This window comes from Bombus bifarius, unplaced genomic scaffold (genome assembly GCF_011952205.1).
Source record: "Bombus bifarius isolate JDL3187 unplaced genomic scaffold, Bbif_JDL3187 scf7180000008190, whole genome shotgun sequence".
Taxonomy (NCBI): Eukaryota; Metazoa; Arthropoda; class Insecta; order Hymenoptera; family Apidae; genus Bombus; species Bombus bifarius.
The window spans coordinates 521,544-538,260 of NW_022884499.1; the positions used below are offsets into that span (position 1 = coordinate 521,544).

The following is a 16,717-nucleotide window of genomic DNA, read 5'->3' on the forward strand; positions in this document are numbered from 1 at the left end:
ATTTCCTAAAGTTTATTACATACTATAGAAAGATACGGGAAATATGGTTTTTCTCACGTACGATGCTTCCCATTAGCAAAATTCTCTCGAGGGCGATTAGCATCTTTCCTCAACCACCGACCTAGAGATTAACTAATTAACAGTAACGTCCATTTTCCTCACTTTCCTAATGAAAATTTTCCTCGACGAAGCCGATGATCTTGTATCCTTAGACACACCCATCATAGTTTTCTTCTGCAGCATCATCGTGACGGAAAGTCAGCCAAGAGTCGAGTCTCGAGTCGTCAATCGATAGTCTCCAGTCAGCAGTCGTTTGTTGGTAGTCGATAGTTGACTAGGTCCCTCGACGCAATCATCATCCGAACTCGCTCCGCACACTCTGTTGAATCGCTATCGTAACGCATTGTCTAGAAGTCGAACTTGTAACCGCGAAACGCGAAGCGCGAACCGCTAATTGTAATCGCAAGCTCTACGCAAAGTGTACAACGAGAATATTTGTTATTTAGTATATTGTTAACTATACTCTAGTTTTTCTTCAGCACATATCATGACTAACCACTTGAAAAGATTTAATTAAAATCTTATCCTTAGGATTTTTTAATCAATTTTTTTTAAGATTTAGGTTGCTTTTTTCGCATAACGAGTAAGGATTGATTGTTTCGTAAATGTATGTATAAGAAAAGGAAAATTTATTTGAAGATTAATAAACCTTACGTAGAAAGGAGTGGATGAGAATTACTGTTCCAATCAACTGTTTCATAACATTTAGAATATATAAAACAAGGACGTACAATGTACAAGCACTGTAAAGATACAAAATTCTCTAGTTTACTTTTAATAGTAAAATATTCTGTTTTATGCATATCTTATTTGTAATTTCATAACAACATTTAATTTCTTTCCCAACCACTGATAACATTGGAATTTTACATATTCTATACTGAATCGGCAACGTTGAAGATGACAAGGCTTAAAATGATACGTGAGCTTCAATGCCTCCCAGAATTAGGAGAAAAAAAGTACATTGTATTGTGTTTCTACTTTTCAGTACTATACTCGAATAATATATAGTACAATGTGAAATAATAAGAGTGGATGATGAAACTTACTTAAATACTTACTCATTGGAAAGGAAGATATGTAATACTTACCGTCAGTAGATATTTTTCTAACATGCAAGGTATAGATAAAAAATAGTTTTCTTGTTTTGTACAAACATCTTAATAATTATGGGATATGTCTTTAGTACTATTACATTATCAATAACGTAACTTACAATTAATAGTTAGCATCGATTAGTACATTAGAAAATGTAGACATCAACTATTACAATATCACCTTTTCAGAAAACAATGTATATTAGTGCAAATTGGGAAATTTAAATTTTGCCTTTAAATTATTTCAGAAATCTATTATAGGTAACGTTTCAAAGTTGCAACTCAAATATATGTACGTACAAAAGAGAAAACTACTTTATCAACAAAACGGAAGCTTCACTTACCTTGAGCTGTTCCTGTCGCTTATAGGCGTGTAGCATTAGTTGTTTCCTTTCCTCTTCTGACATTAATGGTTCACGAGCAGGTCTTCCGCCTCCTCTTTTCTGCAGCTTGATAATAATCTTTGTCTTTTCGTTCATCCCGACATAATCCTTTAATTTCGTCCCTGGTAATAATTCTTTTCCTGAGAACCAAAGTTGTGCCAGTTGCACATCTATAACCTGCGATCATCAAATGTATCCTATAGCATCTACAAAGTTCTAATCGAACAATTACCAATAATTATATAAATAAAAAATGGTTTGTTATTTTCAAATAATTTTTATTTATTCAAGTATCATTTGAATAAAATTTTATTCGATTTAATCTATTTGAAATGTTAGTCAAATAAACTCGAACTCTGACCTCGAGCGATGCTTGAGTGCCGCTCAAATCCTCCGTGTTCTCGAATTCCTGACGGATAATATCATGAGGAGGAAGCCCCATTGGATAAACGATCGTCACGGCACCCCTTAGAATGTCCAATGCCTCTTGCACGGTTTTCTGTGTCACCAGCTTTTCTTGCTGCACCAACTTCTACGAAGTTCAAAAACGAGAGAAAAGACGCCAGAAACACATTAGTAGAACACATAGGGCGAAAACGAGAAAAGTCTATCCTTCAGTTGATAAAAACAAGAAACGAGGAACATACACATACACACAGACATATAGGATGAAAATTACCTTCGATACCATAGTTCGTGCCTCTTCGATCGTTTTCTTCAAGACCTCCTGCATCTTCACGTTAGGCTGTTTGCCATTTCTGCGGCCTGAAACATGGAAACCACTCGTGGTAACATTCTGGCTGGGACTGGCAAGCAATTAATGCAACGATTACAAGCCCATTCGAAGCAACAAAAATCCTGGTTGAGCCAATTTCTCGCCTGCGTTGCACGCTCCATTCCCGATAACCATATATTTGCATGCGCCCTAAGCGCGGCCGTTTAGAGCGGCGTAAAATAAACTGCATCGTTATTCCCTTCCCTTGGCTCAAAAGTCCGTCGCTTGTATATACGAGATTAAAAATATAATTTGTCATCAAAAAATTCTTCACCTTTTTACGATATTTTAACTTTTTTTTTTAGCTATATATGTTTTGATTTATATAATTTATAATTCCTAACTATCTTAGCATTTCTAAGAAAAATAATGTACATTGTACATAATCATTGACGATAAAATTGTAGTTAGATCTTCGTAAACAAATTTCATGCACACAAGATATTTCATTTAATATTAATAGTACTCTTGAATCCTATTATATCTATAAAATTCTATAAATTAACTCTTTCACATCCACGGAAAGGATGTTTCATAGAATGAATTCTACAGAATCCGTATAATTTCTATCAGCGACCTCATATTGTTAAATAACCATATTTAAAATGTCGTTTATGAACGACTTTCTATGGCAAAATGTGTAGGTACTATTTGTTTCGTCTATTAATGTGAAAAAGCTAAATATAAATATGCGCATACATGCCAGTATCCTTCTGAAGGAGCTAAATACGTTTCCACGTACCTATGACGTCCTTGTTAAAGGTCCATCCGCCTATCGGCACGCATTTTTCACCCCACTCGTCCTTGAGCTTGAGCTCCTCAACCTGTTCGTCGGTGAGGCCCATCATGTCATGGGGCAGCATGGTGCCGTGCTTGATCAGCTCCTCGATTTCTATTTTTCGAAAAACACAGACCATGGTGCACGGTTAAGCGTAACTCCACGTAATTATTATCCCGGCGCGACGTGTGACTAATATTACATGGTGCGCAGGATGGATGGGTTCATAAACTCGGCCCTCCACTTCTTATTACGCGCTGTTATTACGAGCCGCGGGTGAGGCCTTCCACGAGAGATAATAGTTAATGGATTTCTCGCGTTAGCGTTCCGTACAGGAACCGAGACCGACTATAACGAAGCAGAAGAGTCCATTGGAAATGGTAAAAAAATCGTCGAGATTCGACTAGTACTCGTGTGAACATACGACCACGTACAAATGATAATTCATTGCTTTAAGAACGTATGTAATTGCTAATGGAGAATTGCTTCCTTGGTTAGCTGTATTTAATTGATCGTAAATTGTTATTCTCTTTCGCGGATCTATGTGAAAGGTCAATCAGTCGTTGGGTGGAAATTGTTAGCATTTTTTGGTATTAACGTCTTTGTAATTTAATATAGATTTATAAATTTGGAATGCTATACAAGTCTATATATATATAAACATTTAAGAACAAAAAGTCCTACAACATTCATTATATTTGAAAAAATCCCAAATTTAAAAAGTTCCTTCAATATCCAGAAAGGTTCAAGTTCGAAGATAACAAAGAATAAAGACGTAAAATCTCTCTGGTCAAGAAAAATTTATAAATAAGCGGCAGCATGTAGACAATGTTAAAACATGTCATTGGATTAATGGCACAATCGGAGAATAAATGAAGGGATACGTAACTTGTTATCGTCAATGAAATCATTGGCATTCGTGCGGCCCGCAGTAATACTCGATAAAATCGTACGCGTTCGGTTTGCGAGAGGCCGTTACATGCACGTGAAAATAAAAAGGCCGAGAAAACGGTAATAATGCGTTTTACGTTGTTACCTCGGGACAACTCATGCCACTTAACTTGCGATCCCGCAGTCAACTGTGCCTAAATAAAGTGTAACTTTCCACGGACAAGCGAACGTTTTCTTTTGCCACGCTGTTAGATATGTCATCTTTCTCGATCTGATTCCCCCTTTCCGAGATACAAGCGATCATTACCATAACATATTCTTGAGACTTTCAGCCGACCGTTGTAAATAATAGTAATGTCGTATATAATGTCTTCAATCCGAGCCTCCACGAGTGTGTCGTACAGAAACTGGCTCTCGTCGCCTTTCTTCACGTGCAGCCGAACCATTTTCTCAGAAAGCTTGGAACAAAGCGTACGTGACCACTTTCAGCTTCTTGTAGCATGTATTACTTTATTTATATGAGATGCGACGAGCGATAAACATCATAGTCTTTAACGATAGGCTGGAAGACTCTACCAGTGTGATTAAAATAATCGATTCATAATTTTTTTACAGAATTTTGAGAAAATAATGTAAAACTTCAAATTCAGAAGGTGTATTTTTTCAGCTACATGAGGAAATATATCACGTAATATGTTATATTTCACGTTAGTAATTAAGAATTAATATGGTTACTAAAAGGGGTTCATATGACGTTCAGATAACATTACAGTGACAGACATTCTACATATTGTATTGCTGGTAACACGAGATACTATCATTTTCATTATAAAATATTGGAAACATTAATAAGAATAATGAAGTTAATTAATTCTAGAGTATGTTTATCGCTTCTCGTGATATGATAATACTATAATATTGTAAATATGACAATGTAAATAGGTTACCTTTTCAATACAGCTAGTCGGTTCCAAAGATTTGGTGCTGTCAGTCAATAAAACAAATTGTTAATCGGTTTGACACTTAACTCACTTAAGAATTCCAAGGTAAATTATTCTTCGAAGAAAAATGTATCTACTTGATGTTGGAAACGAAATGTATGCAACACGTGTTACACGATAATAGAAATTGACAGTACCCTTTAAAGCGAAAATAGCAGCTTGTGTCCGGCTAACTGATCGAGAAACGGCAAGATCATAGCACGAACGCGAAAACGCCAATGTATTGCTCGTGGTAACGCAAAGTATCGATTAAACAACTCGTGATAAATCGTTTTTAACTTTAACTGATCGTTCATTGCACAACTGAAAATCGTAAATACGCGAGCTGTAACTTCATTGTTTCGAAAAAACGCGTTTTTGAATGTAATTAAATGGCTCGTACGCGAGGTGTACAAAATAAAACAATCTCGTTTAATGAGTATATAATCGTGTTTCATTATTGTATAATATACATATTTACATATTCTAGTGAAACACGGATTACAAGAATAAAGACGACCATATATCGTTACAAATAACGGAGAAACATTCAGACGCGCTCTCTTGCCTGCTCTCTCTCTCACTTTCTCTCTCTCTCTCTCTCTCTCTCTCCCGCTCTCTCGTTCTTTCTTTCTCTCTCACTCATTCACATTCGCGGTACTCCCTACTGGCGTTTTTTGGACACAAAAATATCATCGATATATTTCTTTCTTTTCCATGTAATTACTCTATGTGTCAATAATATAATAATTATATTAATAATAATAATTAAATATTCTCGACGCAGCGTTCGTAGAATAAAAATCTATACACTTATATCCGATATCCGTAACTTCATCTAACTTGTAAATGACTAGTATTATGTTAAAATACACTTATAATTCGATTCGATGAGGTGTATTATTTCTCCAGGTCGTTTTTTTTCCCGATTCGGTATATTTGTATAATATATTTTTTTCTTTTTCTTCATTTTCTTTTAAGGTGTAAGGGGAGTCTGAATGAAGGTGGTCCCTATGCGTTAATAGTGCATGCACAAACGTATCTTGAACGATGACGGATTCGTTCTAAATGCTCGACTGTCCGAGAACAATTGAAAAAAACAGTTCCCCGGGCCACCGGCTCGATTGACATTTACAATTTCAGACAGACAATTAACAATAGACGCTATGACGATTTTTCAACGTTTCAACATCGATAATACGAGTGACAATGACAATTGCTTAATTAACGCGAGTTTCACATCGTTTGCGCTGATTGCAACGGGCGCGAGAACTTACACATTTACTCAAAATCCTTTCGCATTGCTCGATTAAATCGGATTAATCGTAAGATTAGGGCATTATAGGGGAAGGAGACGTAATTTTACGACGATTTGGAAAAGAAATACAATTTGAAATTGCACGTACAGAAATATCGAACGCAAGTGGACCGCGTTGGACGTCCAATTTTCACGTTGTTAGCTATTTTGTATATAAATGGAATATACGTAAATACATTGTATAATTGCGTATCCATTACAATAATTTCACACACGGTCCTCGTGGTCATCTAAATTGTGACATGTACAAAAAGAATCGATCTGAAAGAACTATGTCTCGAGATACTCGTTACGACGGCGCGTGATATGATACAATAGAAATATTGGCATTTGGTCCGAAAGAAACATACAAAATAGGGGCTCTTAAGTGCTAAACAGTGAATTAATAATATTGTGCGCGGCTTCATTCTCCTATCGATCGCTTGTATATCATTTGGTGAGATTAAAACATCGTGCGACGCGGAATATTACATACACAGATTGCAACAGCATTTGTAGCGACTACAAATCCAAAAATATTCTACGTCCATTCTCTCACATGCTTCGCGTATATTTTAATCGATACGATTATTGAAATCATTCTATCTAACCATTGAAAAAGGCAACATTATTTGCTACGTTAGCGTTCTTCTTCTTTACATCGAAACATCGCAAAAGATTGTATATTCCACAATGTGTTATCGCCGAAGACAAAAAGCATCGCTCAGTGGAACTTCGATTAACATTATAACATCGGACTACGGATATTTGCAAAAATAGTGCGCTGTATCCTACGTACACAGGGGAAACACGTACTAGCCCATTTTTAACTTTCCTTCGACTCGGTCTCCTGCCTTTTTTTATTTTTTATTTTTTTTTTTTTTTAAATGACTTTCACGATCACTGGACGGCAAGATCCTTAGACAATAAAACATCACACCGAGAGAATTTTCGTCTAGAATTACGATAACAATAAATTCTTTCTTCTTCATCCTCTAACAACACGATTAATAATAATTCGTCTAATTCTATACATCTCAGGCTTCAACAAAAAATGCTTCACATCAATTAAAGCTCGTGCATGGTACCGTTAACGTTTCTGGTTTGCATTTCTTTTTCTTTTTTTTTTTTTTTTTTTGTTTCCCCTATTTTCAATTATAAATATCAACTCATTAATCAACTCGAGAAACGCACGACGGGATTCATATCTTTGACAGCGAGTTGTCCCATTACATCCTCCAAGATCTCTTAACTTCTTGGTCATGGTACCGATGAAGTGGGCGCGATTTGAATTCTTCTTTATTCCTCGTCAATGGTAGGCTGAACCTGTAGCACATCCTTCAGGATCCTGTGTTCTTCATGCTGATCATCCTGATCCTGTAAAGTAGAGAAAGGACCGTGCAACGATCTTCGTTGCACGGTTGCTTCCTCTCAGACTTTACTCTCAGGACCATCTGTTGTATGCTTGAAGGAGCTGCGAATTTTACTGAGGTGAAGGGCAGCGAGGTGGCCGTAGCTTTTGTTGTACCATTCTGGAGTGCGTCCTCTGTAATTAAAATTAAGCACAATAGTATTAAGGATTATGATTTAAAATAATGTATGAATATAAAAATTGTAAAAAGGTTAATATGAACAGAAAATCAATATCTTTTATTTAAATTTAATGGTTAAGGTTGGGACTAACGCGATTTAAAGTATTTAAAACTATTAATCTACAAGGATATTGATTCATCAATCAAAATATTGAATCGCCAATTCATAATTTTTCATATTTTTAGGGATTTGAAATTTTTTTACAGTGCATATAAAAAGATTATCGATTCCCAAGATCCAAAGAATACGTACTTTGTATCCACTCTGGAGAGATGCATAATCCGTGATTTACCGCTACCACAAGGTTCGATAAGATAGCGCGAGGCTAAAACAATACCACGTGTTCCACCAGGCATAACAGGAGCATCCGGATGTTCTACGGATGTTTCTACGATGACGCAGGCTCCTTTAGGGAGATCGTTACGCCAGGATCTGTACAATGCAACATTACATAATTTACAACTCGACCCTCACATTTTACACCTCTTATAAATCAGTCTTGCTATTTGTCACGTTCGGTTTCTCGATGCAATTGAATATCGTGCCTCTCAAACACGAATACACACCTTAGCACACAATAATCCCTAGCAGGAAGAGGACTCATGTTCCCAGTGGCGTATTGAAAGACCTCCACGTTGGTGTCCAGTTTATTGACCAGTCTGTACTTTAAAAGCTGAGGATCCCAGATATGCCTTTCTCTCAGAACACGATGGAGAAGCTCGTTCGGTGGTGCTTCCACCTCGGTTGACACTCGCCACAATCGGAGCGGATGTCCATCTCCGACCTTCTTGTATGCCATTTCCACTGTGCTATCAGCTGGATTGTGCACGGTGACCCATCCTCGACTTCTGTAAAAGAAGTATACATTATATGGCTAGCTACATGTATATAATATTTTTTCTAAATGAATAATTTTCGCTGAAATTGGATGAAAATTATAGAAGAATTCTAGGTAGAAAAATAACACCAGAACTTATATCAAAAAGTCTAAAATGAATGGTATATGAAAAAATACATAACGCGATGAAAGAAACAAGACTTCACGAGAAATCATCCAAATGCCAAAAAGTGTAAATGAAAGCATAACTTTTTTTAAAGAAGATCCATCATTATATTAATCATAAACAAAATTACGACAAAAGGGAAGACAAACTTCAAATGTACGTACTTCTCACGCGCCTCCTTCAACAAGGCCGTAGTGCAAGCGTAAAGATATCCTCTCCAATCCTGCTTAAGTTCGGATCCCAGCTCCTCCAAGGCGACCGGTACGCTTTCCTCCATGTAATTGAAATGACACTGCGTCAACATATCCGAGGAGACCTGATGCAACGAGAAACAGAGAAAAGGGGATGAGATTAACTCGTATTTCCCTTCATGATTCGTGAGAACATATCCGAATAATACACACATATACATATGTATAAATATATATGTATATATATCTCAGATTCGAGCGCGATCACAATCGCCGTTTCGAGACGACGACGGATGACGTTCCTCTCGAACGACCTGGACGTTCGGCATCGAGCCACTCACCATGAATAATTCACGATGCATCTTGACCAGATACAGAAGACAGTCGTGAGCGGCTTTGTTTTCCGACAGTTCCCTCTGATCGGGAATGCCCACGGTCTTTCTCCTACGTGGCGATACGCTGCTCGACCTGTTGGTCACGTTCGTGTTACTGTGGTTGAAGTGGAACAGGCTCGGTGCCAGGCACACGGCCAGGTTCGAGGCTGTCATTTGGTTGTAGGGAGCGTTGCTCGCTACGTGGTTCAAGAAATCGAGCAGAGTCTCCAACGCCTCCCGATGCTCGTCTGGCAGAAGCAGCAGGACGCATTGCACTGCGTCCGGTCGCAGATCAACAGGTACATCTGTAACAATTATGGATACCTGTAATTACCTTTGTTGCCGGTTTTAATTTAGTTTACTAATAAGTCATTAGTTCAGAAGGCTTACGAGATTAAAGATGTATGGATATCAAGAGCGTTAAAGATTCTGTATTGGTCTCATTCTGTCATCGATATGGATACTGATATATAGATGTACATATATACTCACGTTGGAAGATGGCGATGAAGGTCTCGGATAACTTGTTGGTTAATAGCGCTTCCGGCAACTCCCTGAAATACTGCTTAACGAGATCAGCCACATCAAAGGCCTGCTGACCATCAAAATTAATGTTATCCCCGAGAGTCTCGGTCATCATTTTCAATTTCTGTATCCTCGATTTGACACCGCTCTTCCTAAAAATTCCAACTTGGTCGAGGGCGTTCGCTCTCAACCACCTCAACGCAATTTGAATACACTTTGGTAAAGCCTGGCCGGTTCGCTGCAGAGATAACAACAACGGTACCCCGAAGACTGTTTTATCCTTGTAATCAGGGGTCTTTATCTTCCTGATGAACTTTGGCAATTCCCAGTTCCAACCCGTACGATGAGTTGGACAGTATCGTTCCATGCAAGCGGTCAGTTTTAACAGAGCCAATTTCCTCAGTACCAAGAGTTGCCCGCAGGACATCGAGGCCATAGCTCGTGAACACAGAGGATCCAGCGGTTCAGGATACAGTGATCCCCTTTGAAAACTGTGCCACCTAACAACGGTACCCTTGTGCCTTGGAGAATCCTCTTCCTGATCCGAATCACGACTGGCTACTGTCGAACTGCTCTCTTGACTTCCAGCGAGTTCGGAACTCCTGGACCTCGACTTTTCTCTGTAAACCGTCACTTCCTTGGACAAGAGTTTACCCTCTCTGTACGGATCGTCGCGATGTCTGAAGCTCTTGTGCATCTTGTCTTCCCTCTTCAACGCGGCCACCTTGTCTTCCTTGTACCTTTCCTGACTTTGTCCCGACAACTTGTCCCTGTACCTTTGCGACTCCTTCCCAAGATTCAGGCTTCCTCCGCGACTATTTATGGGAGTTTTGGTCGGCGAATCCTTGGGACTTTGGGGATGGGCAGTCACGTACTCTAACACTTTAGCATGATTGCTGTTCGCGTCTCTGAAATACCTGTGTCGCCAACTGGTAGGTTGACACTCGGAGTCGCTGAGCGCGCCTTGATCCTCTCGGCCACGATGCAAGAACCTTCTCGCTCGATTCATCTTCGTGCGTGTCGGCGTAGGCGTCGGGCCACCTCCTTGTGACCCGTCCGAGCAATAACTCGACGAATCGTCGCCGAACGGACTAGGCGCGTTGGTCAGAGGCGACGGTGGAAGGTGATAAGGAGAAGCTGGTAACGTGACGGGTGATCCAGGCACGTGAAGCGGCGAACCTGGTAAAAGATCGTTGAAAGACACCGGCGCGGGTCCCGTAGGTGATACGTCCACGCAATTCAACTCTTTCATCTTTTGCTGCATCGACATCACGTCTAGAATTTGCGGGCCACTGATGACGATGCCGTCGCGGTTCTGGTGCTTTCGCCGTCGGGATTTCAACGACTCGACCCGCCTAAGGAAAGCTTTAGCTCCATCCCTCAGTCTCTCGGAGCCGGTTCTTCGAAATCTCGGGCCGATCTCATCGGGAAGCGTACCAGGTGGTAAGCTACTGTATCTGAGAGTGTCCAGCATCGTATCCTCGGCTTCCTCGGCTTCCAGTCGATCCTCCAACGAGTCCTCCTCGGATTGCAAGTTCTGCCCAGCAATCGCCTGTAACCTCTCGACGTTGGTTTGCGTCACGTCGCACACGCGGGACCAGCGTCTGGTTTTCTTCTCGAACGTCCAATTCTCGCTGAGGGCGCACTGTGTATCTTCGTCCGAATCATCGCCGCCACCCTGCAACGGTGTAAACGTATTGAGCGCGCGAAAATTAAGCGAGAGCGAATTTCAACGGTGCCCTTAATTAAAAGGAAAGTTACGAAACGCGGCCTTAATCGCGCGTCTCATTTGCATAAGTAACAGTCATAAGCAAGAATTCTATCTCCGTCCATCTTCGACCATGCCTGACAGGTTTTGACGTCAATAACGTACGATGCAACGATTCGTTTTGGGATTTATTAAAAGAACGCCAAGATCTACGTCTATATCAATAAATTTTGGATTACACGCGGCAATATGTGGTTACCTCGAAACTTGATCTTTTTTATACTATTACGGTAGTGGGGCTCGTGGAAGATTACAACGAGCTAATGACGTGATTCAGTGGAGACGTGACTCATGATACACTCCGGTCGACCATTGGAGAGTGTGGAGAAACGTTTCGTGCAAGATTAACGACTCGTAGCGAATGTTTAGCAGCCACCAGTGGCACTGGTTGATAATCAATTTGCGTTTGATGTAGCGACAAATTAAGGACCACCGTCGAGGACGCTATCGTGTCGTGTAATTAATTGTAGAAAGTGTTTCAAGCCCCATTGCTTTTACCTATGGTCTCTCGCAATCGGCTGTGACACCGTACGTAAGTTGTGGAAGATGAATGATTCTTCCGGCAGGCGTGAGAAGAAAAAAACCACGCCTTTATGTTACACCAGCTCTGCCATGAAAATACAGTTTTTTAAAGAACGAATCATTTCCATGCATTTTACACGCTTTCTGTTTTAACGTAGTATTACTTTGGTTTGAATACTCTTGAAATCTTGAATTTCTGACTTACATAATTGATATTTCACATCGGTTGTATATAATAACGAACTTAATAAGGCATCAATCGCATTTTGCCTTCCTTGTTTGTTCAGCAGCTAATTATATTAACTTCTTTTTTTTTACTATAATTGTTGTATTCGATATACTATAGAAGAAACGCAAAGAAGAGAAGAAGAGAAAGGAGAGTTACGTAATGTATGTGTTTGCAAATGTACGCAGCTCTCGAGTAAAACTTCATCTGAGCACAGACACCTTTAGCAGTATTGTGTCACAATTATAATTTCTGCTAATTAAATTATTAGACCCAGCAAATTATCACCATACGATTACAGAATACACAAACGTCGCAATTTCTCTATTCGACTATTTCTTGATTTTGTATTTTACGGAACTGATACTGGTCAACTTACTATTGCAAAATCAACTCGATTTTTCCATTTGGTTAATTGCCAACTTCATGTTCTGTCGAATTTGAGAAACTATCCATTTTAGCCCGACAAACTATCGATTCTATCTTATAACTACAAAATCATCTCAAACTTTGTAAGTTCTTCATCAAACCTCGCCTCAATCCGATGTTCCTCTACTTTCCCACAATGCAACTCTGAATTACCATTTCACGCTTTATTATCAAGCGGACAAACGAGCCGAGAGACTAACGTGGGATTCGACGTCTGGAAGAGCCGGATCGGGGCCACAGATGACTAAACTGAAACGCTGTTCCTTCTGACGACCGTAGGCAAAGCCAGTCCGTTTTCTAACAATAAAGCCGACGCTCTGTTGCTCGTTACGAAACTTGACGCCTTTGTTGTTTCCACGTAGGGCATCGGCAGGGCTGCGAGAGTCAGTCGGGAGAGTGTGTGACCTTACGTGATCTTCGCCACATGACAATGGACCAAGTTTCACCTCGTGTCGCTTCGCACGGTTTCCATCGGTGGCATCGTGGCGTACAGCTAAACTCCTCTTTGCGCCGCTCGCTGTCCAGGAAGCGAGCATCACGACCTAACCATCTAGTACCGCAATTTTTTTTCTATTCTATTTCATGGCGATGCATGAGGACATAATGGAAGCTATGCCTCTACGTTGGCGCACGCCGACGAATTCTCTTGCCGACGAAAACTTGGCCTCAAATGTGTCTAATCGCTGTCACGGATGTACCGTTTCCCTAGCTTTCATGAAATCGTTATGAATGAGTGGGAGGATCTTGAGTGTTAGAGAGAATGTGATGATTAATACACAGCTGCATTGAATTTTATTTTAGGACACCAAATGTTCTTCATAGATCTTTAGGTGTATTTTTTTAAAGTATTTGACGAGTAGAGAGTAATATAATTTCTGAATGTAGGAAATTATCGGCTCAAAAGCTAATTTTCTTTTCAGAATTACGTTGGGTTTGGTATAGGTGGTTATATTCAAACAGTAGTAAATCAAGAATTTGCAATAGTGAAGTAGAAACTAGAAATTCTGGTGGAGAATAACTTTTCAGAATAAAACTTTTCATGTAATGCATATTGCTGTAAAATTACTGTATACGCGTATTGAACATTAAGAAAGACTTCTCCTGTGTATAATGAATTTTATAATGTTTATACTTTGATACTTGCAAATGAAAGCTGAATCGAAGCATAAATGTACGACAGTGGGAAAATAAACGACAGATTCGTGAATGTCGCTTATGAGAGACCAAATCACTCCGTAGAAAGCTTATCGCGTTTTAAAAGGATTGAACCTTAATGATTGCGGTGATGCAAGGAATAGACGAAGAGTATTTATGGATATTTACGTTAGCAGCTTAACGCTGTACAATCTGTTCTTTTTCCTCGGGGTGTAACGTTATTACGGTGATAAATTTTAATCGTAAACGCCATGCCGAGCAGTGAGATCGTTAAACGAAATTACCAGAGCATTCGAGGAAAGGGAAACGCGTAAAATGACATGCAAAGTGTTCCCTCTTTCCTTCTTCTTTTTTTCCTCCTCCTCGTCTTCTTTTTTTTTATTCTTCATCGATGAACGTTACGAAGTCAGACAACAGGGCCATTTGATTATACGAGAAAATAATCAACGTGCTCGAATGTGGGCCATGGTTAAAAATACCCGGTATTGCAGAAATGGGATATCCGTTAAGAATAAACGGACTCCCGACCGGAATAGATTTTTCGAATCTTAGATGTCTCTCCAGACATTCACCATTCGATCACTCATTCTAACAGAAGCTATAATTTCCTGTCGCTGCATTAGAAGAAAAATTTAGGTGATACTAAAAGTCCATTAGAATTTCGTTACGAACGACAACCTTGACACTTACAAGATTGTATATTATATCCTAAATACACACTTCTTAAATTAATAAAAAAAAAATATATATATATAGGATTTGTTTATAGAAAGATTCCTATGAATTACAAACTGGCTTAAGATATGTACTGTTTTTAACACAGTGTTTCTTTTTTCATGCTATGCTATATCCGAATATAATCAACATTCCACTACATTATGTATATTTTACTAGCGTGTATAGGGACAGCGTGTTGTAAAAATAGAATCAAAGAATTTAAGGGCTTCTAGTATATAGTACTCATCAAGGGGAATGAAGAATGTTGAGTAAACGTAGGTTCTAAATTCAGTGCTGTTGGTGTAAAATGTAATTTTCTTTCTCCTCGCCCATAAGACATAACGTAGTTGAATTGCAATATTAAATGAAAAATGCAGTATATGTCAGACAATATGGAACAAGGTGGGAATGTTGAAAAATATACATCCGTTGATTCACATAATTTACATATTACAGTCTTGTAAATTATGTTCCATGCCTTTCTATGATTTTTTGCTGATATTAGATATTCCTATCTTAATTTTTTTCACTTGACGTACTGGCAATCCCTGAATAAGGCGGTTGATTGGTTTCATGTTATTTATGCAAATATGATCATTATGTCCCATGTTATTCTTTATCACCAATATACACCTAATATATTATTCAAGCACATATTTCTAAATCTATTTCTTTATTCATATCCAATATATTCCCACGAGACGTAACTAATTCATTTACAAATACACAATTTTATACTTCATTACAAAAAACTTGATTCCTCTATTTATATCTATATCTAAATAGCTCGAATAATTGATTCTATATTCTACACTCTTTTTACGACGCACCCTAAATCCTTAACGTCTTAAACGCATACTTTTTGACCGTATATATTTCTTGAACGAGAAGCGACGGTTGACGAGCAGTAATTCTTGTGAGACGGAGAAGGATGTGTCTCGAGGTACACCCCGTTGTTCGACTGGTCCGAACGAAGGGAACCTTATCCTCAAGGAGAAGCGGGCAAGTCGAGTCGGAGGAGACGGGGAAGCCGCGTTTCGCGTACGATTATCAGCGATCCGCCACTTATACTTCTCTTACATATCTGCATTTCCGTTCCGGCGTGTTACCACACGACGTGACGATTCTCGTACGTGAGTTATTTCCGCGCGGGTTCGTGCTGACCAACGAGCCGTGTCGCCCCACGTTGCTACGACGTCACTTCCGTCTAGGCAGGTTGAACAAACCCTGGTGTTTTATGCGTGACAATGGCTCGGGAATGGACTCGTAAAACGAACAGTGTTTCGTGCGAGTTTTATGGGCTTCTACTATTTATTCTGCGCGAATGTTAGTTTATCCTTCTTTTTTAACTGCTGGTTACGTGTGTCTATTATCTAGAGAGAATAAAATTTCCCTCTCCCCTTCTCCACTAGGACGCACGTTCTTATTATTTTTAGAGTCGATCGAAGTCTTCAGATTCGATTTACGCGCCAACTGTGATTTTTCAATTTACGATAGAATTGCTTGCTCTGAGCATCAATATTTGAAGATCAGTTACGTGACATAATTCGTAAAGATTCTGTGATGATTCTGTATTCTTATAACTCAAATTCCAACTCTGATAATCCAAGAAGTATATATGGGATTAAACCAAGCACACGTCCAATCTACCGTAATATCGGAGCAACTTACATCTAATCTCCACGTCAAATCTGTAACAGTTAAAGTTCCTTCATAAACAGTATAAACTTTGCCACAGGATATGAAGACAATTAAACTTGTAGAAGCCGTAAACAATCATTCAACGTACTCATCCGATTAAAATTCGTACTATGCATACTTCGCGTGCTTCCTAAATTACCAAGCTGGCAACTCGAACGAATAAAAGTCGCACAACGTTCATTGCACTCCGAATTTAGAATACGATGACGGTACAATGACCCAGATCGCCGTTCTCGCTTGTTAAAAGGACC

The 16,717-nt window shown here is 39.2% G+C and overlaps 2 protein-coding genes across 3 annotated transcripts in view; both read right to left on the reverse strand.

The window, feature by feature from the left end:
- Positions 1–258: 258 nt before the first annotated feature.
- On the reverse strand, positions 259–4,470 carry LOC117209680 (cilia- and flagella-associated protein 298). Its single transcript, XM_033451936.1, has 6 exons — positions 4,292–4,470; positions 3,058–3,207; positions 2,220–2,305; positions 1,902–2,072; positions 1,502–1,717; positions 259–390 (listed from the first exon to the last, which is right to left on the reverse strand). Exons 1-6 carry the CDS (start codon positions 4,428–4,430, stop codon positions 259–261), a joined length of 894 nt encoding a protein of 297 aa, XP_033307827.1. The 5' UTR covers positions 4,431–4,470.
- A 925-nt stretch (positions 4,471–5,395) lies between these two features.
- LOC117209702 (rho GTPase-activating protein 7) overlaps positions 5,396–16,717 on the reverse strand; it is a 351,526-nt gene continuing 340,204 nt past the window's right edge. For both annotated transcript variants that reach the window (XM_033451991.1, XM_033451992.1), the window contains 6 exons: positions 9,916–11,626; positions 9,391–9,728; positions 9,023–9,174; positions 8,421–8,702; positions 8,107–8,286; positions 5,396–7,807 (listed from right to left, as the gene is read on the reverse strand). In XM_033451991.1, coding sequence (XP_033307882.1) covers positions 7,693–7,807; positions 8,107–8,286; positions 8,421–8,702; positions 9,023–9,174; positions 9,391–9,728; positions 9,916–11,626 — 2,778 coding nt within the window. In that variant the 3' untranslated portion in view covers positions 5,396–7,692. The remainder of the gene's footprint in view (positions 7,808–8,106; positions 8,287–8,420; positions 8,703–9,022; positions 9,175–9,390; positions 9,729–9,915; positions 11,627–16,717) is intronic.

Coding starts and splice junctions, on each gene's coding strand:
- LOC117209680 (XM_033451936.1), bottom strand. CDS start 4,430: ATGGTTCGGCTGCACGTGAAGAAAGGCGACGAGAGCCAGTTTCTGTAC. Junction 3,208..4,291: donor AGTCTCAAGAATATGTTATG/GTAATGATCGCT, acceptor TTCGAAAAATAG/AAATCGAGGAGCTGATCAAG. Junction 391..1,501: donor AGCGACAGGAACAGCTCAAG/GTAAGTGAAGCT, acceptor GCGTTACGATAG/CGATTCAACAGAGTGTGCGG.